We start from the raw sequence: 23,093 nt of genomic DNA on the forward strand, positions 1-23,093 counted from the left end.
TTGAGATTATGACATTGAAACAGGCCATTCAACCCAGCTGGTCTATGCTGATCTTATTCCACACATGCTTCCTCCAACTTTACTTCATCTTGCCCTGCCAGCATAACCTTCTGTTCCAGTGTTTCCCAAACTTTTCAAGCTTTGGAACCCTTTAGTGACCTCCCAAGATATCAGGGAACTTCCACCATTCTCATAATGCCAACGCCCTTTTTTTGTCACAGAATAGGTTCGAACACAGAAATCAAATATAAACAAGTCTTTTCTAGCTATAACTATACATATATTAGGAATTAGGAAGAGGCACACAGTCACAAATACATTCCCAGCTAATTGGCCCCCATCACATTAACCCATGGCCAAGCCAGCCTCCCAGAATCACAGAATAATACAGTACAGAAGAGGCCCTTTGGCCCATCAAGCCTGCACCGACACATGAAAGGCCCTGACCTATCCACCTAATCCCACTTGTAGCACTTGGTCCATAGCCCTGGATGTTATGATGTGCCAAGTATTCATCCAGGCACTTTTTAAAGAATGTGAGGCATCCTGCCTCCACCACCCTCCCAGGCAGCGCATTCCAGACCATCATCACCCTCTGAATGAAAAAGCTGTTCCTCAAATTCCCCCCTAAACCGCCCATCCCTCACTTTTAACTTGTGTCCCCTCGTAACTGACTCTTCAACTAAGGGAAACTGCTCCCTAACATTAACCCCCTGAAGCAGAAACCCACTTGACATCTGTGAAACAGAGCTATGTATGTTGGTAATATGAGTGGGCAATGCTTATAATGCCGATAATTTGGTAATAATTTTAAAAATTCTTTATTAAAAAATACTTAAGTCTTACCTTTGTCATTTTTAAGAGGGGAATGAGGCTGGAAAGCTGATTCACAGATCAGATACACACAGACACACACACAGATAGAGACATGACTGTATGTGAGAGAGGAAATCATAGAACCCTACACTGCAGAAAGAGGCCATTCGGCCCATCAAATCTGCATCGACCACAATCCCACCCAGGCCCTACCCCCATATCCCTACATATTTTACCCATTAGTCCCTCTAACCTACACATCTCAGGACACTGAGGGGCAATTTAAACATGGCCAATCAACCTAACCCACACATCTTTGGATTGTGGGAGGAAACCAGAGCACCCGGAGGAAACCCACGTACTCACAAGGAGAATGTGCAAACTCTACACAGACAGTGACCCAAGCTGGGAATCGAACCCAGGTCCCTGGAGCTGTGAAGTGGCAGTGCTAACTGTGTTACCGTGTCGCCCATGAGGGAGCAAGTTGTGTGTATCTGTGTCTGTCTCCCCCCAAGAGTCTCACTCATGCGCTTCTCTGCCTTGTTTTTGCCTCCGGCTCCACTCTCAGGATCAATCCTTGCAGTTGGCCACAGGCTTCTCTGCTGGGCCCCACTTAGAAACCTACCAGTGGGGACAAATTCTCACCATTGTTCCCTCTCCTTGCCGGGGTTAGTGCTGAGTGTGAGGGAGGGCTGATACAATCCCATGTGGAACGTGGCGATCAATCAGAGTTTTGGTTTTGTTTACTTAAGTATGAGAACAAGAATTTCTGTTTCAAAATGGAAGCATAAACTGAAGCAAATGGTGGAGCTGCCACTGGGAAGTAGAAAATTCCACTGAAACAAAAGTAAAGAATGACTTGCACTTAAAACTTTCACAACCTGAGGAGGTCTCAAAGTACTTTACAGCCAATGAAGTATTTTTGGAATATACTCATTATTATAATGTAGAAAACATGGCACAATAAAACAATCTACGCACAGCAAGCTCCTCCTGCAAACAACAATGTGATCATGATGAGATAGCCTGTGTTCACTAGTGATGTTAATTGAATCATCAATATTGGCCAAGACACTGGGAACAATTCCCCAGTTTTTCTTCAATATGCCTTGCTATTTTCCATCTTGGCACAATGGTTAGCACTGCTGCCTCACAGTGCCAGAGACCTGGCTTTGATTCCCAGCTTGGGTCACTGTCTGTGCAGAGTATGCACATTCTCCCCATGTCTACGTGAGTTTCCTCCGGGTGCTCCGATTTCCTCCCACAGTCTGAAAAGACGTGCATTGGCCAGGTCACATTCTCCCTCGGTGTACCAGGACAGGTGTCGGAGTGTGGTGACTCAGGGATTTTCACAGTGACTTCACTTGCAGTGTTAATCTACCACAGCTCCAAGTTAAAGTCCATCAGGTTTGTTTGGAATCACAAGCTTTTGGTGCACTGCTCCTTCACTGAAAGCTCGTGATTCCACTTTACCTCCACTGAACTTTAACCTGGTGTTGTGAGGCTTCTTACTGTGCCTGCCCCAATCCAATGCCAGCATCTCCATCTCCACCTCAGTGTTAATGTAAGCCTACTTGTGACACTAATAAACTTTAGACTTTGGGACAAACAGGATCAAAGGGTATGGGGAGAAAGCAGGATTAGGCTATTGGGTTGGACCATCAGCCAGGATCATAATGAATGGCAGAGCAGGCTCGAAAGGCCAAATAGTCTCATCCCGCTCCTATCTTCTATGTTTCTATGTTTAGATATGGCCTCCATTTGACATCTCTCCAAAAGACAGCAGTTCTGGCAATGCAGCTGTCCCTCAGTGCTGCACTGGCGCATCAGCCTAGAATTCTGATGTCAGCAGGAGTTCTATCCAAAAGTATAATTGATCATATTGAATTGTTAGATTGAATATCCGATGGGATATTTTTGTTGTGTTTTAATAAACTGAGTAGAGTTTGAGAAAATTTTCTCAAGAGAAAAGAATGATTGCTGCTAACAGCTGCGGGCAAACAGTTAACATGTTCATTGTCATGGCACTATTTTAACAGAGGCATTTAATTACCCAGTTTAACACCCCCATTAAAGCAGTGTGTGGACAGATGTCAAGTAAATGCATTTCTCTGCTATTACTGGAAATAATAATTTTCAGCTTGTCTGGGGTAGAAAAGAAAACAAATAAAACATCTCCAGATACCCCAGTGCATTTTACAGCCAATTGGACATTGTTGTTATGTCGAGAACTGCAGTTCCCGGATTTATCTTGGTCTCTGTCACCTCTGTTCTGGAAAAACAGTTCACCCTCGCGGTCACTTCTGCATTGATTGACCGAGAATCGGCCAATGCACTGATTGGCTGATGTAGCACCTGGGTGAATATTCAGCTGACATCCAGTTCACGGCACAGCACAGTGGTTAGCACTGCTGCCTCACGGCGCCAAGTTCCCTGGTTCGATTCCCGGCTTGGGTCACTGTCTGTGCACAGTCTGCATGATCTCCCCGTGTCTGCATGGGTTTCCTCCGGGTGCTTCAGTTTCCTCCCACAGTCCGGAAGACGTGCTGTTTAGGTGCATTGGCCATGCTAAATTCTCCCTCAGTGTACCTGAACAGGTGCCGGAATGTGGCAACTAGGGAATTTTCACAGCAACTTCACTGCAGTGTTAATGTAAACCTACTTGTGACACTAAGAAATAAACTATACTACCATTTACCTGAGGTTTCCACAGAAGTTAGAGTGGACAATTTGGAGATCACCATCCCCCTCCCCGCCAGACACAAACCCCCCCCCAACACCTCATCATCACTGACCATGGATTTCAAGCCAGACAGTGAGGTATGAATTGTACACAAGTCTTTTTCTTGATAGCTCCTTTATTTACAGAATGTAGCATTTCATATCTCTGTATTTTTACCTGTCAATCCATTGTCTCAGTAATCCCTATTTATACTCTTTTTAAAAATAAAACAAAAATCAATACAATAAACTGACAAGGAGGCATATGGAATACTTGACTTGATTAGCTGAGGCAGGGAGGTCATGATGGAGCTGTATAAAATGCCCGTTAGGCCACAGCTAGAGTACTGTGTGCAATTCTGGTCACCACGTTAAAGGAAGGATTTGACTGCACTAGACAGGGTGCACAGGAGATTCACCAGGCTGTTACCTGGGCTGAGGAGAGCTAGTTGGACTGGAGTTGGCTTCCTTAGAGCAGAGAAAGCTGAAGGGGCACCTGATTGTGGAGTACAAAATTATGAGCGACATAGATAGGGTAGATAGGAAGAAACCTTTCCCTTTAAAAGAGAGAGCCGTAACCTGGGGGCATAGATTTAAGTTCGGGCCAGGAAATTTGGAGGAGATTTGAAGAAAAATGTTTTCACCCTGAGGAGAGCTCACTGCCTGAAAGGGTGGTTGAGGCAGGAACCCTCATTTGCACCACACAGGCACCAAGCAATGACAATCTCCAACAAGAGATAATCTAATAATCCCCTTGACATTCAATGGCAATATCATAGCCAAATCCCCCACTATCAACACCCTGGTGGTTGCCATTGACCAAAAACTGAGCTGGACTAGCCACATAAATACTGTGGCTACACCAGCAGATCAGAGACTGTGAATCCTGTGGGAGTAACACATCTCCTGACTGCCCGAAGTTTGTCCACCATCTACAAGACACAAGTCGGGAGATAAAGTGGGGGGGCAGTTTAGATCGGAGTTGAGGAGGAACTTCTTCACTCAAAGGGTGGTGAATCTCTGGAATTCTCTGCCCATTGAAGTGGTGGAGGTTACCTCGCTGAATATATTTAAGTCACGGGTAGATAGGTTTCTGATAGACAAGGGAATTAAGGGTTATGGGGAGAAGGCGGGAAAGTGGAACTGATCCACTTCAGATCAGCCATGATCTTATTGAATGGCGGGGCAGGCTCGAAGGGCTAGATGGCCTACTCCTGCTCCTATTTCTTTTTTGTTCTGTTCTTAGGAGTGTGATAGGATACTCTCCCCTTGGTTGGATACATGAACTACATCCAAGAAGCTTAACACCATCCAGGAGAATACAGCCCACTTGATTGGCACCCCATTTTAAACATTCATTTCCTCCCTAAGAACATAAGAACTAGGAGCAGGAGTAGACAATTTAGCCCCATATGCCTGCTCCACCATTTAATACGATCACAGCTGATTTCATCTTTGCTGCAACTTCACTTTCCTGCCCGTTAACCATAGCCCTTCAAACTCTTATTAATTAAAAATCTATCAGCCACCAGTGCACAATAGCAGCCATGTGTACCACCTACACATTGCAGCTCCTTTGACAGCACCTTTCAAGCCTGTGACTTCAACAACATAGAAGGGCAGCAAATGCACACCAACTTGAAGATCTCCTCCAAGTCATACACCATCCTGATTTGAAACTTTATCATCATTCCTCCAGTGTCACTGGGTAAACCTCCTGACACTCCCTCCCTAACAGCACTGTGACTGTACCTACACCACAGGGACTGCAGAATTTCGAGAAGGCAGCTCACCGCCACCTTTTCAAGCGCAATTAGGGATGGACAATAAATGCTGGCATCGCCATCGTTATCTACATTCCATGAACAAATCTGAGAAAATGTGCTGTGGAAATGTCCTTTACTTACTTTTCCTGCAAAACCTCCAAATTTTCACCTATAAAGCAAGAGACATATCTAGTTCCAAAAAAATGAGGGCCATAACTCATTACCAGTTTAAAGTTCATTTATTAGTGTTACAATTAGGCTTACATTAACACTGCAGTGAAGTTACTGTGAAAATCCCCTGGTCACCATATTCGGGTACACTGAGGGAGAATTTAGCATCGCCAATCCACCTATTCAGCAAGTCTTTTGGACCATGGGAGGAAACCGGAGCACCCAGAGGAAACTCACGCAGACGGTGGGAAGAAGATGCAGACTCCAAGCTGGGATTCGAACCCAGATCCCTGGCACTGGGAGGTAGCAGTGCTGATCACTGTGTTATTGTGATATCAGCGTCTTCCACATATTCTGATGAAATAATCTGCATTCTAATCAGGAACAATCTGTAGTTACCTGAACTGCTATTTCAGTCAATTCATAGTTAATTGAGTTTGAAGAGCTGGCTATTGAATGGTACTGTTTGATCTTGTATATTTGTAAAACCTTGGTGGCCAGAGTCGCTGTAATTAAAAAGAACATTGTTAAGTCTGATGCGTTGCAACATAATGATCTGGTTCTTTCTGTTAGGGTCCAAGCACAAGTCAATGCTGCAGGGGCAGAACAGTCACAGCAGAAGAAGCAGACTGAGACTCTTCCCCCGGACTTTGTATAAAACCAAACGCATTGGTAACAAAGGGAGCATTGGCCTGCAGAGCAAGGCTTTTCATTGTAATATCTGTGAAATATATGTCAACTCTGAAACACAACTCAAACAGGTGAGTTAAAGTTAGAAATATTCCTCCGGGGGCCTTAGGAAGTTGAGGTCTTGAATTTTACTTTGTGTGTTCATCAAAAGAATCTCATTACTTGAAGACTGATTGATGTGGATCGGTGGTTGGTTGGGTAAGTGCTGTTTCTGAAGCAGCCCTACAGTAAAAAGTTCCTATGCTCAATGCTTATGTGAAATCAGATGCAACATGCTTGACTTAATTCCAAGCTTTAGTGCAGCGAATGCTCCAATGTCTATTTGCAGTCTATTCTAATCCAACATCTCAGCATGCTTTGGTTGTATAAATACACCATTTTACACACTACGTAGAACGTACACCCTCTCTGAATGTCTGCTGTTGCCTCTCCTCCCCCCAGCACTCCACTGATGGGAGCACAAAGAACAAAGAAAGTATAGCACAGGAACGGGCTCTTCAATCTTCCAAGCCAGTGCCGATCATGATGCCCTAACTAAACTAAAAAAAAACCTTCTGTCCTTACTCAGTCCATATCCCTCTGTTCCAGATAGGAGTGGGGTTTGCCAGCCCTGAAAGACTTGAAACCAGAAGATGCAAGAGCAGAAGTAGGCCTATGAGTCTACTCTGCCATTCGTTGAGACCATTACTGATCTGATGTAAGGAATCTTCCCAAATCCACTTTCCTGCCTTATCCCCATAACCCTTGATTCACTTACTGATTAAAGATCTGTCTGTCTCAGCCTTGAACATACATAATGACCCAGTTTCTACAGCCCTCTGCGCTAAAGAATTCCACAGATTCACTGCCCTCTGAGAGAAGAAATTCCTCCTCATCTCCATTTTAAATGGGCGATCCCTTACTCTGAGATTATGTCCTCTGGTCCTAGACTGCCCCACAAGGGAAAACAACCTCTCAGCATCTATCCTGTTAAGGTTAATCCCCCCAAACATTTCTGTAAACAGCCGAGGAAGAAAATCTTCAGACCTTTAAAACAACTGTTTTTTTCATACTCTTTGAATGCCATTTTCGATATCTATAAAAAATATTGGAAACACCAGAAAGCTATTTGACAATGCAAGGTTGCTGGAGTCAAAATTATGGTGATAGACCCTCCAGGAATACATCCAATCAGAGTTGGAAACCATTCCCTCAAATCTGGAATTCTTTTTCTAAACTTCTGACTCACGTTACTCCCATGACAGCCCATTCCAAAATGAACTTGCTGACCTTGCCCTTGGTAACTGCCCATCATTTCACTCCCTCTTTGAGCTCAGGTTTTCCAACTGCCCGACAAGGCTCCTCAGGACATTTTATCATGGGGAAGATGCCATCAAATGTTATTCTGGTGTAAATAACTTAAAATATTGGGTCATTGCATGTCTTTATTTACTTACAGATGACAACCAACTCTAACCCTTCAAGCTTATTCCTTAATTCACCCCAAACTAAAGTTAGTTTTGGGATGGCACAGCGGTCAGCACTGCTGCCTCACAGCGTCAGGGACCCGGCTTGGGTCACTGTCTGTGTAGACTCTGCATGTTCTCCCCATGTTTGCGTGGGTTTCCTCGGAGTGCTCCGGTTTCCTCCCACAGTCTGAAAGACGTGCTGGTTAGGTGGATTGGCCACGCTAAAGTCTCCCTCAGTGTACCCGAACAGGAACCAGAGTGTGGCGATTTTAACACTAACTTCATTGCAGTGTTAATGTAAGTCTACTTGTGACTAATAAATAAATAAAATAAAATAAATGAACTACTAACTTCAGCAACACTGTCTTGTATGGCCAGGATGTCTTAGTTGGAAAAGATCCTAAATACACACAATTTCAATAACTCAATATCTAGGAGTATGTGCTTGCAAGCCACTGTTCAAACAAGATTATTTACAGTAGGTGACTCATCAGTGCATACCTGAAACTTTCAACAAAAATATACATGCTGCTTTAACATGACATCTACACTCTTCGGTTATGTTTCTGTCTTTGAGAAACATTTGGCTATTCAGCGATAAGGAATAAACACATCTGGCCACAGGAATATTCACCATGGATCTGTACATCCTTAGAAATTTGTTTACTTCTGGGTTGAGGTAATTTGTACACATTCGCTGTGTTTAATAAATTGGACTAAAAAAAATCAGCTTCAGGATTTACTGGTGTAGGGTATGGGATTCAAACGAAGGTATTGTGGCATGGTGGTTGGCATCCCTGCCTTAAAGCTGAAAGCTCTGGGTTAAAGGCACACCCCAGAACTTGATGGCCAAGGAAGGTGCGTTCATAATGCTGCCAAACTGTAAGATATTGACCTAGAGCCCCTTCCCAAGCACGTCACTGAGCAAAAACAGGCAAGCTTCCTGATCGTGTGATGGAAAGAACATTGGAGCCGTTTTCATTCCCAACTCATAGCTCCAGCATGTAAAAGGTGCATATTGCCATGATACCTCAAACTCCCTAAGTGAACAATAACTCCACCAGCACCACAAGGCTCAAACTGCGCTTACATTCACTCTAACCCTCATTCTGCTTTAATAGTTGAAACTATTATCAGCCTCATCCAAGAAGTTTTCTTTTATTCATTCATGGAATATGGGCGCCGCTAGCTGGCTAGCATTTATTGCCCATCCCTAGTTACCCGAGGGCAGTTGTGAGGCAATCACATTGCTGTGGCTTTGGAGTCACGTGTAAACCAGACCAGGTAAGGACAACAGGTTTCCTTATCCTCACCCTGATAAGGACAGTAGTGGAATGTATCCCTTGAGAGCATAGAAAGTTGGGCTGCATTTCCTTCACTTTCCATAGTTAGCCAACAGCCAGAAGAACTCATCATCATTCGGAATGCCAGTTCAGATGTCAATGTTGCTGACACATATAGGGCAGAATTTACCAGCCCGTCCACCATGGGAATCAGAGCGGGCGAGGGACGGGCAATGGAAAAATCCGTTGACCTCAGGCTGGATTTTATGGTTTTGGGACGAGCAAGGCTGTAAAATCCTGCCCATTCCCTGCAAACATGCCGTGAAGCAAAAACCTTTACTGATAAATTACCAAAGCAATTCCTTGTTTTATTCATTTGTGGGGCATCGCTGGTTGGCCAGCATTTATTACCCACCCCTCGTTGCCCTAGGAGGGCAATTGAGAGTCAATCACATTCCACCATCTGTCGTGGCGGGATTCAAACCCAGGTCCCCAGGTTTGAACATTGGCTGAGTTTCTGGACTAACGGTCTAGCGATTACACTACTAGGCCATCGCCTCCCCTCTGGGGTTTCTCAGAGCTTTACTGCAGGGAGTTTTTGAACAAGCACTTAAATATCCTACCATACTTCTCAATCAAGCAGAGGCAAACAGAGGGAGCAATGTAGAGACCTCCTTGGATACTAAAAACTGTCTTGAATCCTATGAGAAACAGCTTATGAGGAGTGAGATAAGAGGTGAGGCCAGGCACTCAAGACTGAAGGATTCAGAGAATCTCATGTGATGAACTAATTGGTTGATTCTGGTTGAGTAAAAACCCAAATCGTAGATGGTACCTGAGCTTTTCATAGGTTTCAACAACTGAATTAAACCATTGAACAAAGCGAGGCTGCACATAGCAGCTAAAAAGCAATACATTCACTTATGAAATTGCAGCTTCTCCTATGTACTTCTATCAACCATGGGCGGCACGGTGGCACAGTGGTTAGCACTGCTGCCTCACAGCACCAGGGACCCGGGTTTGATTCCTGGACTGGGGTCACTGTCTGTGTGGAGATTGCATGTTCTCTCTGTGTCTGCGTGGGTTTTCTCCGGGTGCTCCGCTTTCCTCCCACAGTCTGAAAGATGTGCTAGTTAGGATGCATTGACCCAAACAGGCTCCGAAGTGTGATGACTAGGGGAATTTCACAGTAATCTCATTGCAGTGTTAATATAAGCCTTACTTGTGACTAATAAATAAACTTTAACTTTCAACCAGTATATTGGTCCTGAACATTAGCTTTTTACTAACCTTGAAGAAAGCTATCCACAATGATCTAGTTTATCCAAATTGTGCACAGCCCCCTCCCTAACATCACTGGGGGTGTCCCTACATCACATGGACTTGCAGCAGTTCGAGAAGATGGATCACCACCATCACCAAGGGCAACTAAGGATGGGCAATATAAAAATTTGACCTAGCCAGCAATCCACAAGTGCCATTAAAGAGTGAAAAGAAATTCCTCTTCTCCACGGCAGTTTAAATCCACATGCAAGTGGATGTCATCAAGCAGGGTAAGCAGCAAATCACATTGAAGTATTCTCACAGATAGTAAATCAGGAAGTCAAAACCACTTTTACTTCCTTCACTTTTAATTTTAAGTTTTGCAGAGTGAAATAAATGTTTGGGACATCCACATGGGATTTAGGTAGAAGCTAAAAGATCACAAACATTTTTTTAATTAAAAATGTATATAATTTCTTATCAAAGTAGAGATATTCATCATTCAACATATATAAAATTACTCTTTTATGGTCAGTGGGAGTGTTTAGAAATAATTATGAATTTATTATGTCATTAATTTCATCGTTACATTCTTATCAACGAAGTGTAACTTTTTCAAGGGTTTTTACAGTGAATTTAGCAGCATTAAGAATGGAAGTTCTTATCAGTTCGTAGATTTCCCATTGTTGCAGTCTCGGGGAACCTCAGCAGTGCCCCCTCCAGAGAAGTGCGGAATCATTGACGACAACTTGTGGATTTCCATGTTTAACTGCGCATGTGCGGATTCCAGGAATTGCTGTCAGCTTCAGAAAAGTAATGAGCGTGGCAGTTGCGCTGTCATTACTACCAGAGAATCCAGGCTGTCCCAGTTAATGTGGCGTCTGATGGATAAAGTCATTTTGAGGCTTTTGCCCTTTTACAGCAGATCTCTTTAATGGATTTAAGAGTTATGGCAAATGGCAAACGTTATCTAAAAGTTGCATGAAGATAAAGGGCTAGCAATATTAACTTAATATACTGTTGTTATACAATGTTAATATTGTGCTTTCGCCAAAATGACTGAACAAAGTCTTTCTTTCAAGCACTCTTGTTTATTTTTAAGTCTGCTTGATTTCCAATGCAGCATATGACTAGTAGAAGACATAAGGAGAGACTTACAGGAAAGCCATCTAAGCCCAAGTACAGTCCATATACCAAGCTTCAACAGACTGCGGTGTTGGCGGTGAGCACTCTAGTCCGGGTTTGTTTATTGACATCTTTGGAGGATTGGGTAATGACTGCACAGTTTTATTAACCATGTTGACTACTTCTTTCATAGAGGCACCAACACATTCTGAACGTATTACTACAACTTGGCTGGCTTCTCCAAAGAATGAATGTTGTCACATACAATGAGCAGCCCAGTCTATGAAAGTTTGCTATATCACAATATTGCATTGAGCAAAAGCATTATCAAACACACATTGGTTTTTCCAGCAAGCACAATCATCCTGAGAGGGCGACAAAACTGATTCAAATTAGATGAAGGCAAATTACCGCGGATGCTGGAATCTTGAACAAAAACAGAAAATGCTGGAAAATCTCAGCAGGCCTGACAGCATCTATGGAGAGAGAGTAGAACCAATGGCAGGATTTTACAGCCTAGCTCGGGTGAGATTGTAAAATCCCACCCGATGCCAGTGGAGATTTCCATTCTGGGTCATCCAGACTCGAAACGTTGGTTCTATTCTCTCTCCACTAGATGCTGTCAGACCCGCTGAGATTTTCCAGCATTTTTTGATTTAAATGAAAACCGTACTATGTAAAAAGAATTAAACAACACTTGATTCTATTGTTTACTTGGCATTCCTGTTCTTTTGAGCACAAATTTTCTCTCAACACTTTCTAAAGTAATTCCATCTGGCAGGGGAGGGGGTGGGGGGGGGATGGTGGGCGTTGCTGATGATTCAGAATGAAAACTTGTCCCATAAAAGCTTCACTGAGCCAAGGTTAACAATGATTCTCACTGCAACAAGCTGTTTATGTCAATGTGATGGATTAATAAAGTCAGACTTCGAGATTCTATAGGGCAAAGCGGCAACAACAAAAAATTAAAAACATAATTTAAAGTCGGGAAGATATGAGAAAAGAAGCAGAAATAAATGTGGTAATCAAAAACAGTGCAACAAACTAACTTGAATGTAATAAGCAGTGCCCATGAGATGCTAATTGCTTTATTTAAAAAATAACCTTTGCAGAATGTCAATTAAAGATGAAGCCATAACTCATGATACACATAAATGTACCTCCACTTTTCCAAGTTTTCATCCCCCCGTCCCTGGCCTCCCCATAACACAGTTTGAGGTTCGTAGATGAATTAAACTGCAGCACAAATCTACCCTGGAAAATGTCATTCATGTTAATATTTACACACAAACTTGATTAAGTTATACTTCTAAAGCACAATGCAGGGCCACTAGATGTAGAACAAAGATAACTATGCCTTGCTTAGAACAGCCAAGTATAAAGTCCTTGGACAATATATATTGTACCTAATCAGGAAGTGATCCAACTTCCAAATCTAATATCCCATGAGGAATCATAGAATGCCTACAGTAGAGAAGAAGACCATTTGACCCATTGAGTCAGTACTGACCACAATCCCACTCAGACCTTATTCCATAACCCCACACATTTACCCTACTAATCCCCCTGACACTAAGATAAATTAGTGTCCTAATCCGCATATCTTTGAACTGTGGGAGAAAAGTGGAGCACCCGGAGGAAACCCATGCAGACATGGGGAGAAAGTGCAAACCGCACAGATAGTGACCTGAGGCCAGGATTGAACCCAGGTTCCTGGCACTGTGAGGCAGCAGTGCTGACCACTGTGCTACCATGCCCACCCTAAATATGTGCGCAGCACAACATTGACCAGCTTCCCTCAAGAAAGTTGGAGCTCTAAAAAGAGGAACTCAAATGTTTTTAAATATTGGTCTTTTAAATTACACCATATAAAGTGTGAGGAAAAATACAAGCAAAAGGGACAAAAGAGAGCTTCACTCATATAAAGTATTATTGTAACAGTAACATGTGCAGCACGGTGATATGGTAGCACAGCAGTTAGCACTATTGCCTCATAGCACCAGGGACCCAGGTTCAATTCCTGGCTTGGGTCACTCTCCATGCAGAGTCTACACTTTTTCCTTGGGTTTCCTCTGGTTTCGTCTCACAGTCTGAAAGGTGCTGGTTAGGTGCATTGTCCAAGCTAAATTCTCCCTCAGTAACTTCATTACAGCGTTAATGTAAGCCTACTTGTGACACTAATAAATAAACTCCAGCTAGGATAACACCAGTGAAAAGACCCATAGGAGCAGAGAAGGCAAAGTATAAAATTGGAGGTTTTTAAAAATAATGTAGGCTTTGTTATACTTTGTTGGGAAAGGTTATTGCCTCTGGTCGGCATGTTGGTGACAAAGATTTATCAATTTAAAATTGTCACTGGGAAAATGAGCAGAGGTTGGGAGAAATTGCTTTATAGAGTGGTTAGAGCATAAGATAGTTTGCCACTGGGTTTAGCTGAGGCAGAGGGCATAGCATCCTATGAAGGCAAAGTGGTTAAATAATTTTAAAAGGAAAAAGATGTAGCCGGAAGGAGGACTGGACAATGTTTTGGACATTGTCATAAAGAGTCAGTACAGATACAATGGGCTGAATGGCCTCCTTCTGTGCTTAAAGAACATACAAAACAGGAAAAGGAGTAGATCATAAAGCCCCTCAAACTTGCCCAGCCATTCAGGAAGACCATGCCAGATTTTCTACCTTAACTACACATCCCCGTATCCCATAGCATCCAAAAAAATCTTCTCTGGTTCTAAGTAGAATTAATAACGGTGAAATACCTGAGACAAAATTACTTCAGTAAATAGCAGTATTGAAAAAATACTGAATGAATGTAGTGTGTCGAGGGTCTCGATGAGGACTTGATAAAGGTGGCACGGTGGCAGTGGTAGCACTGCTGCCTCACAGCAAAAGTTGTCAGAAGTTGTCAGACTTTTTACTGTGTTTACCCCAGTCCAACACCTCACAGCGCCAGGAACCTGGGTTCAATTCCAGCCTTGGGTGACTCTGTGGAATTTGCACGTATTCCCCATGTCTGCACGTGTTTCCTCCGGGTATTCTGGTTTCCTCCCACAGTCCAAAGATGTGCAGGTTTGGCGAATTGGCCATGTTAAGTTGTCTCTTAGGGCAGGATTTTCTGGCTCTGCTCGTTCCCAGACCAGAAAATCTTGCCCAAGGTTAATGGACCTTTGCTTAGGAATTGTAGCAAGCAGGAGAGGAAAATTCCGCCCTTAGTGTCCCAAGATGTGCAGGTTAGGTTGATTGCTCATGCTAAATTATCCCTAGTGCCCCAGAATCTATAGGTTAGGGGGATTTGTGGGGCAAATGCATGTGATTACAGAGATAGGGCAGTGGATTGGGTCTGGGTCAGAGGCTCTGTCGGCAAGTCAGTGCAGACTTGATGGGCCGAATGGCCTGCTTCTGCACCCTAGGGATTCTATGATTAGGGTGAGGAGAACCATAAGAGAAGTCTATTTTGGGCCAGCATTAGCAGGAACGGTTGGGACAACTTAATCATTTTCACTTGTTTTCTTCCATCAGACAAAGATGGCTTTTCAGAAGCACCTCACAAAACCGTTGGCGACCGGGTTCTTACCAAATCCGCTAACAGCAGCGGCAGTCTGCGCCATGCCAAACCTCGCCCTTCGGCCGGCCACGCTCTTCCAGACACCATTTCTTGGACCAGCTTTCTTCAGAGCCACTCCAGGTCCTCTGAGAGCGACACATGCGCCATTTCTTTTTGCACCATACTGACTTCAGGGCTCAAATCATCACGGACATTTTGGAAAATAAAAGGGAACTATGCAGTCATAAATGTGAACGTTAATAAGTTATGCATGGCAGAACTCTGCCTCCTTGCTTTAACATCTATAATCAGCGGTATTACACTGCAAATATATTTAGATGAACTTCATATTCAGAAAATATGGTTTCAGTTACAAAGACAATTGCAGAACTGATGTAGATGTGCGTAGATTTCTGGTAGAACAACGGGTTACCAGTCTATTTTGCACAATATTTTTGTGAGTTCTTTAACATGTGTCAGTCATTAGTAAAGGTATTCTGTGTGAGGGCGGGGTTTTTTATATACAGAAAAAAGAAACAAAAATCTGAAAAAAGAACACTTTGACGAAGAAATGATTTTGAAACCAAAACGGTTGATGAAAAATCAATAGCACATCACAGGACATGCTGTTCTCCGTGGGAAGAAGCATGAGCCCATAGCGCGTGTGTGGCCCTAGTTCAGTTGCCTCGGTTGGGTTGATAACGTGGAGGAAATGAAATGCCATGCACCACCCTAACCCTAACCCCACCCCTCTCCATTTCAGCCAAGAGTACCTTTATTGCTGTAGAAGTTCAGGAGGCAACTTGAAGGTAATGCCAAGAAGTCCTGCATTACAACTGACTTTCTTGTACTCGACCATCATCCATCAGTTACCATCGTCCATCATGCACAGAGCTGCACAAATGTCAAGTCCGTGTCCAAAGGCTGGAAATGGATGGATCGGAATATGCCCCGAAGCTTTTCAGGGCAGTAGCCAATTTGATGATAATTGGAATAATGAGCACACTGTCGATGTGTACCGAGTTTATTGCTAACTGCTCTCGAAGATCTGACAGGAAAATAAGACAATACCAGATAACCATATCTGTTCCAACAATTCAGATTGATAGGTTACCACCATTTTTAATAAATTCTACTTAAAACATCTTGATAACATTCAAAGCGAATTATTTGCTTCAGCATTAATATCTGGTTTATGCCACACAAGCTATTTAGTTTCTTTGGCAGAGTTCAGAGTTTTTATGTTTTAATGTTCAATGTTTTCACAAACTTGCCTCGTAGAGGCACATTTTCTAATTACAAGTGCCAGCATTTTGAGCAGCTTTGAGACTAAGCGAAACGCTTTGGATAATGAATTGTGTTTATAGCAGTTGTTGTATAAGCAAACCCCCCAATTAAATCTGGAACAAATTATTTTCCAGTTAGACCAAAAGTCATTATTCGGTACTCACTGTTTTGTCTCAAACAGTTTGATTTGTTTAAGGTTTAGATTTGGACATTCCACATCAGCATTAAGGCTATCCAGGATTTAGCATATGCATTTTGCCAAAGGAAGTAACTTTTTATTTGTCTAACATGGTCTTCCAACCGCACTAGTTTCGCCGTTCGGAGAAGGGTTAACTCACTGGGAGCAGCTGCCATTCTGTCTGATTTAACAAATGAAAATGTCACAGAGTTCCATCAGCCTCGGAAGTTCTGGAACGCCCTATGTTCTATTTACCTACTCCATTTTGCTTGGCTTAGGATAGAATCTCAGCAGGGAACGCAGCTTATAAATATTTCCATAGAAACTGTTGTACTGTTTTGCTACGTAGTTCATGTGAGGTGGGACATTGGCCTTACTAAGGTTTGTTTTGCAAAGTAATTTTTCTGGTGGCCTCCACTGTTGATATTCTGCAATGATCATTCTGTTACCCCTATACAAATGTGTTATAAAAGCTGAACTGACCATTATTTTCATATAGAAGCCAATTGCTTTCATAGTACTCATCATTTTAATGTTGCATTTGTGTGAAACCATGCAAATGTGTCTATTAAGTGGCAATCCTTTCAGTTCTCACACTTTCTCTTCAGTTGTTTTAAGTAAACACCCCCCACCACCACCACCACCCTGATCTATTTCCAGCTTTCTCAATGTGAGATTGAAACAAATACTGTGAATATCATCCTCATGATCTCAGACTTCCCACTGTGAATATCATTTTACCAAAAACCTCCAAATGTCATCGGTCAATGGACCGTAGTTCTTGTGTCTGTCTGTTGTTAACTATTTGGAGTCATGTGAGCACGTACCTCCATTTGGTTAGAGAACAATCAAGGATTGAAGACAAAATGCTGGAATGTTCTCCTTGGGCTGTCACTTCTGTGAAATTTGAAATATAGAGTAACTGTTGAAAAGTATTTTGATAATAGCTATTTTTCTGTCGATGCTGGCTGCCACCAGTCCATCAATCCCCCGGAAAGGGTCTCGTCGTAGAGATGAGTGAACACTTGGATGAAAATGTAACATTTCAAGTTTAATAAATCAAAGGCTGGTCTTCCACAAAAGTCACCTTTATTTTTATGTGCAAGAATAAGATTACAGTGAAACCTGGAAGTTTACATGTTTTCTGACCCTGCGTCTTAACCCAGCGCATGTGGCAATGTGACGTGGGGGGATACTAAGATCCCAAATTTCCTCGGGACTGCGTGTAGCCAGCACAGCCAGGGATCAGTGGTAATGGAATCCAAGCTAGTTGGTGAAGCCGAAACCACTCTTGCCTACCCCAAGACCCGAAATTCCCGCCTGAGGTCAATGGATGTTTGGATGCTCTGTCAAGCTTTCAGTCCCGCCCACGACAATTCCTGCAAGCGGCAGGACCAGAAAATTTACTCTATACAGCTTTTCTTTATTGAGGGGGTTTATTGACTTGTCCTGTCTCCTAACTCCCCTCCCACTCAGCCCAGTGTCCCATCTATCACCTATTTATACGTCCTCAAGGACTATTTATACCCATCAGCATAGAACAATAGAACCATAGAAAGAATGTGGTGCAGAAAGAAGCCATTCGGCCCATTGTCCCTCTGCCAGCCAAAAACAGAAAAAGGAAATTAGCACTCATTTTAATCCCATTTTCCAGCACCTGGTGCATGTCCCTGCAGGTTACAGCACTTCCAATGCAGATTAGAATAGAATAGAATCCTTACTGTCCAGAAAGAGGCCATTTGGCCCATTGAGTCTGCACCGACCATAATCCCACCCAGGCCCTATCCCCATGAATTTACCTTAGCTAGTACCCCTGACACTAAGGGACAATTTAGCATGGCCAATCCACTTAACCTGCACATCTTTGGAGTATGAGGGAAACCAGAGGAGACACATGCAGACATGGAAAGAATGTGCAAACTCCACACTGACAGTGACCCAAGCCGAGAATTGAACCGTGGTCCCTGGTGCTGTGAGACAGCAGTGCTAACTACCGTGCCACCATGCCGCCCCCTAGGTACATTTTAAATTAGTTGAGTATTTCAGCCTCAACCACTAACTTGCACAGTGAATCCCAGACACCCACCACCCTCTGGGTGAACAAGATTTTTCTCACGCCCCCTCTAATTCTTCTACCAATAACTTTAAACCTGTGCTCCCTGGTAATTGACCCCTCAGCTTGAAGAAACAAGCTTTTGCTGTCTACCCTATCTATGCCCTTCATAATTTAGCACAGCTCAATTAGGTCACCCCCTTGGCCTCCTCTGTTCTAAAGAAAACACAGAAAGCAGTCTCACATCACCAGGTTAAAGTCCAATTTTAACCTGGTGTTGTGAGGCTTCTTTCTGTGTTTACCCCAGTCCAATGCCGGCATCTCCACATCATTACTACTAAAGAAAACAGCCCTAACCTATCCAATCTCTCCTAGCTGCAATTTTCAAGCACTGACAACATTCTTGTCAATCTCCTCTGCACTCTCTCCAGAGCAATTATGCGCTCCCTGTTATGAGGTGACCAGAACTGTACACAAAACTCCAGCTGTGACCTAATCAGTATTTTATACAGTTCCAGCATTCCATCCTTGCTTTTGTATTCACCCTCCACGCCCAATAAAGGAAAACATTTCATTTGCTTTCTTGACCACCTTGTCCATCTGTCCTGCCACCTCAAGGACACTTCTTTGACCCCTCACAATATCTTCCCATTTATTGAGTATTCCCTTGTTTCATTTTCACTCCCTAAATGCAATTACCTCACATTCCTGGATTGAATTCCATTTGCTGTTCCTCTACCCACTCAACCAAAACCATTGCTATCGTTTCGGAGACTGTTTCTCTGAACATTAACAATGTAATTGACGTGGCATTGACAGCTAGCAGGAGTGGAAAGAGAGATAGAATAAATCTGCAGTTGGTTCTGCTGCGGGAACATTTCCTGCATCCAAGCCCTTTCCAGATAGTGAAAAAAGAGACAGGAAGGTTGGAGTCACATCACCCACTGGATCTCCTGCCTGTCCTGTTTCTGGAGCCCACCCCGCCCCGCTTAAAACTTTATGGGATTAGGTCTGCGCTCATGCCACAGAAGAATAAGAAGGGAAGATTTAGCCTGCGTATTCCTGAATAGAGACTAGTATCCTCTTGGAATTTAGATGTTGAGTCAGAATTTCTGTCCAGAACAAAAATGATGCACATTGGCCTGAGCGCCAGTGGGAGGGAATTTCTCATATCTGCTCAGTGATTTCTCATTCTGTCCCCAATCAGACTGTTGCTTTGGGAATTCACAGCTCAGGACATTTTGAAGCTACATTCCTCTGTTTTACAATCAGTGATGCACCGCACTAATGCACCAACGAGCATTGCTGTCTAGATCAAATTGCAATATTTATTGGAAACTGCATGCATTCTTCCAAATGGAATCTTTCAGCGGATCGAAGAGAGACAGATAATTGTATTGGTATTTTTCCTTCCTTTTGCTCCATTTCCCTGTCTTCATATCGCCATCATCCACAAACAAGAGACATTCCAGATTGCCGGTTTCTCCATGGGCAGCCTCCACGATATTCTCCATCTGAAGGTATAGGTTTGTACAGATTTTGTCACTGAATTATCTTCTCCCTGATCCAGCACAGTGACTGAGCCTCAGTAAAGATCTCTCACTTAATGGACGGCACCTTGACACAGTGGTTAACACTGCTGCCTCACCGTGCCAGGGACTCGGCTTCAATTCCCGGCTTGGGTCACTGTCTGTGTGGAGTTTGCACATTTTCCCTGTGTCTGCGTGGGTTTCCTGCAGGTGCTCTGGTTTCCTCCCACAGTCCAAAAGATGTGCAGGTTAGGTGGAGTGACCATGCTAAATTGCCCTTTAGTGTCAGGGGGTCTAGCTAGGGTAAATTCATGGGGTAGTGGGGATAGAACCTGGGTGGGATTGAGATCAGTATTGACTTAATGGGCTGAATGGCCTCCTTGTGCAGTGTAGGATTCTATAATTCTATAAAGGATACTCAAGGCTGTGGTCCAAACTTGGGCCTTCCCAGTGGGAGCCAAACTTGTACAAAACATTTGCTTTTTACTATTTTTAGGCAACACACATTTTCAAAGTGGAAGAATGTGAGTTGGATATATGGAGGAAAAGGGAAGGGCACAAACTATAACTCACCCAGGTTTGAGCAGTATTGGGATAGGTTCGTGCTCAGAATTCCAGAAGTTAATGTTATATATTTGAATAGTTGCAGGTTGCTTTAAGAGTTGATCACATGACTTGATGGTGATGTCACTAGGGTGTTGCAGCAGCAGCTGTTTTGCTTTCAGTTTGTGCTCTGTGCTGGCAAGAGCTCCTCAAACAAATCAGCTGTTGTTCGCTTGAATCCAGGTGAGAAGACCACATTATTTTCTTTTTGTTTAAAATGCACAACCCTGAACATAGGACATTACAAAAAGAAAATTAGTAATGAAGGTGGGATTTTGTTTCATTGAGAAAATATCCTAAGTGGAAGAGAAAAACATTGATAAGGGTCCTCACACTTTGAATATTAGAAGGCTGGGGAGAAAGCAACGGCAGGATTAAGGCTGGAAGTACCAGTGCAGGAAGACAAGTCCTCACTATGAAGTCATTCTGGCAATCTTATTCATTACATCAGTTTGTCTGGTGTAATTGCCATTTGCTTTTCAAGAGACCAGAATGATTTTGCAGGTTAAAAGGGCCAAATCCAAGTGTTCAGTGTTTTTTTTAAAAAAATTAGAATAGTTCTTATTGAACTTATGTCCTCTGTATTGCCAGAAGCAGATTCAACTCTCAGAATCCCTGTAATGCAGGAGGAGGCCATTCAGCCCATCAGGTCTGCATCGCTCACAATCCCACCCAGGCCCTATTCTCATAATCCCACATATTTACCCTGTTAATCCCCTGATACTAGGGTCAATTTAGCATGGACTATCAACCTAAGCCATACATCTTTGGACTGTGGGAGGAAACCGGAGTATCCTGAGGAAACCCACGCAGACATGGGGAAAACGTGCAGACTCCGCACAGACAGTGATTCAAGCCGGGAATTGAACCCAGGCACCGTGAGACAACAGTGCTAACCACTGTCACCGTGCCGCCCCACAAGTCTTCATGGAACATGACAGTGCCACTACTAAATTATTGATGTCCTTTCATAGCTTACTTCTCTTTAAGCTCAAGGTGCAAAGCTAGGTTAACAGCAGATTAGTTTAAGTGGAAAGAAGCTGTGGACAGAAACAAGTAGGTGGTTAAAATTATATGTCATTGATGTTAGCAATCCTAAATATTAGACAAATTTGAGTTGCATAGAAGTATGATGGGATACTCCAGAGATAGCAGCTGCTGTGCTGACCAAACCCTCCTTTCTTAATCCTCTAGCTAAGAGGGCTCAGTTGGGGGTATCTCACTTGTCTCTGAAGCAAAGGTTCAGGGTTCAAGCCCCAGTCCAGGGCTTGAGTACAGAAATCAAGGCTGATTTTTCAGTGCAATATGGGAAAGTACATTGCTATGTTAGAGGGACCATTTTAGAGGAGATGAGAATCTTAAATCAAGGGGCGGAGCGGGGCAGGAGAACCGGTCCTTAGAGACTTATGAGGGAGTCCGAGAAACAATCTGAATTTGCTCACTGGAGAGGCCAGAGACAGTCTTAATTGGAACTGGAAGTGGAGTATGGCCAGCGCGTGGGAGGTTAGCAAAAGAGAAAATGCAGGAAAATCTCAGCAGGCCTGGCAGCATCTGTAAGGAGGAAAAAAGAGCCTGCATTTCAAGTCCAGATGACCCTTTGTCAAAAGTTAGAGGTGGGAGGTTAGAATGGGCTGGTAACTCCACTGAGAGAGGCATCACTGATAATGACACCAAAACCTTGAGATCTGTAAGTAATCTGTAATTATCTATCTGTAAGTGAATACCTGTTTACATAAAAACATCATTAAAACACTCTTTACCTGTAACGCTTCCATTTGATGAGTATGTTATAGTATAATTTAATGCCGGGGGGCTGGTTTGTTTGAAATGTGATTATTGAACGATTTGAAAAGGAAACCTTCAACTAAGAAAAGAAGCACAGCTTTTCAGAATTGGCCCTGATAGTAAAAGAAGATTGAGGCTGCAATTCCTGTCAAAATCCCAGCCAAATAAGCACATGAAGCAGAAAGGAGTAGACAGATAGACTCATGTGGTTGAATGAAACTGGGTGAGAGGACCACATGGAACATGAGCGTCTGCTAAAATCAAAAAACAGAAAGATGCTGGAAAATCTCAGCAGGTCTGACGGAGAGAGAATAAAGCCAATGTTTTGAGTCTCGATGACCCCCCGTCAGAGTAAACTGCTAAAACCAGTTGGGCCGATTGGCCTGTTTGAGTTATAAACTCTTTGGGCCAGATTCGCAAAAGGCCATGGGTTCAAGACTCAATGTGGGCAAGAATTAAAAACCATAGTCTCAGGGACCTGCTCCTGAAGCCTCTTGAATAGGAAAGGGCGAGGGTTGATGGTACACAGTCACCATTAATTAACAGCCCCTTAACCTTGTTAAGAAGCTCATTGAGAGACTTGTCAATACAAGATTGGAATTGTAAAATGCTTTTCTGGTGAGCTCAAGCAATCTTGTGCACAGCTTACAGGTACACCAGGGAACCCTGGTAAATTCCTTAGCATTCATTTTTAAATCCACTCTGTAGCTCTGACCAGTACAAATGCAATGTGAATTATAGAATCTCTACAGTGCAGAAGGAGGCCATTTGGCCCATTGAGTCTGCACCAACCACAATCCCACAACTTCATGCATTTACCCTATCTAGCCCCCA

General features: G+C 43.2%; 1 protein-coding gene across 3 annotated transcripts in view; it reads left to right on the forward strand.

Moving 5' to 3' along the window:
* The window catches only part of znf385c (zinc finger protein 385C), a 335,644-nt gene extending 318,088 nt beyond the window's left edge, over window positions 1–17,556 (forward strand). For all 3 annotated transcript variants that reach the window (XM_080213587.1, XM_080213588.1, XM_080213589.1), the window contains 3 exons: window positions 6,048–6,235; window positions 11,282–11,380; window positions 14,800–17,556. In XM_080213587.1, the coding sequence (XP_080069713.1) occupies window positions 6,048–6,235; window positions 11,282–11,380; window positions 14,800–15,012 (500 nt within the window). In that variant the 3' untranslated portion in view covers window positions 15,013–17,556. The remainder of the gene's footprint in view (window positions 1–6,047; window positions 6,236–11,281; window positions 11,381–14,799) is intronic.
* Window positions 17,557–23,093: the final 5,537 nt, after the last annotated feature.

Source organism: Carcharhinus amblyrhynchos, chromosome 27, assembly GCF_965287045.1.
Source record: "Carcharhinus amblyrhynchos chromosome 27, sCarAmb.v2.hapA, whole genome shotgun sequence".
Lineage (NCBI taxonomy): Eukaryota > Metazoa > Chordata > Chondrichthyes > Carcharhiniformes > Carcharhinidae > Carcharhinus > Carcharhinus amblyrhynchos.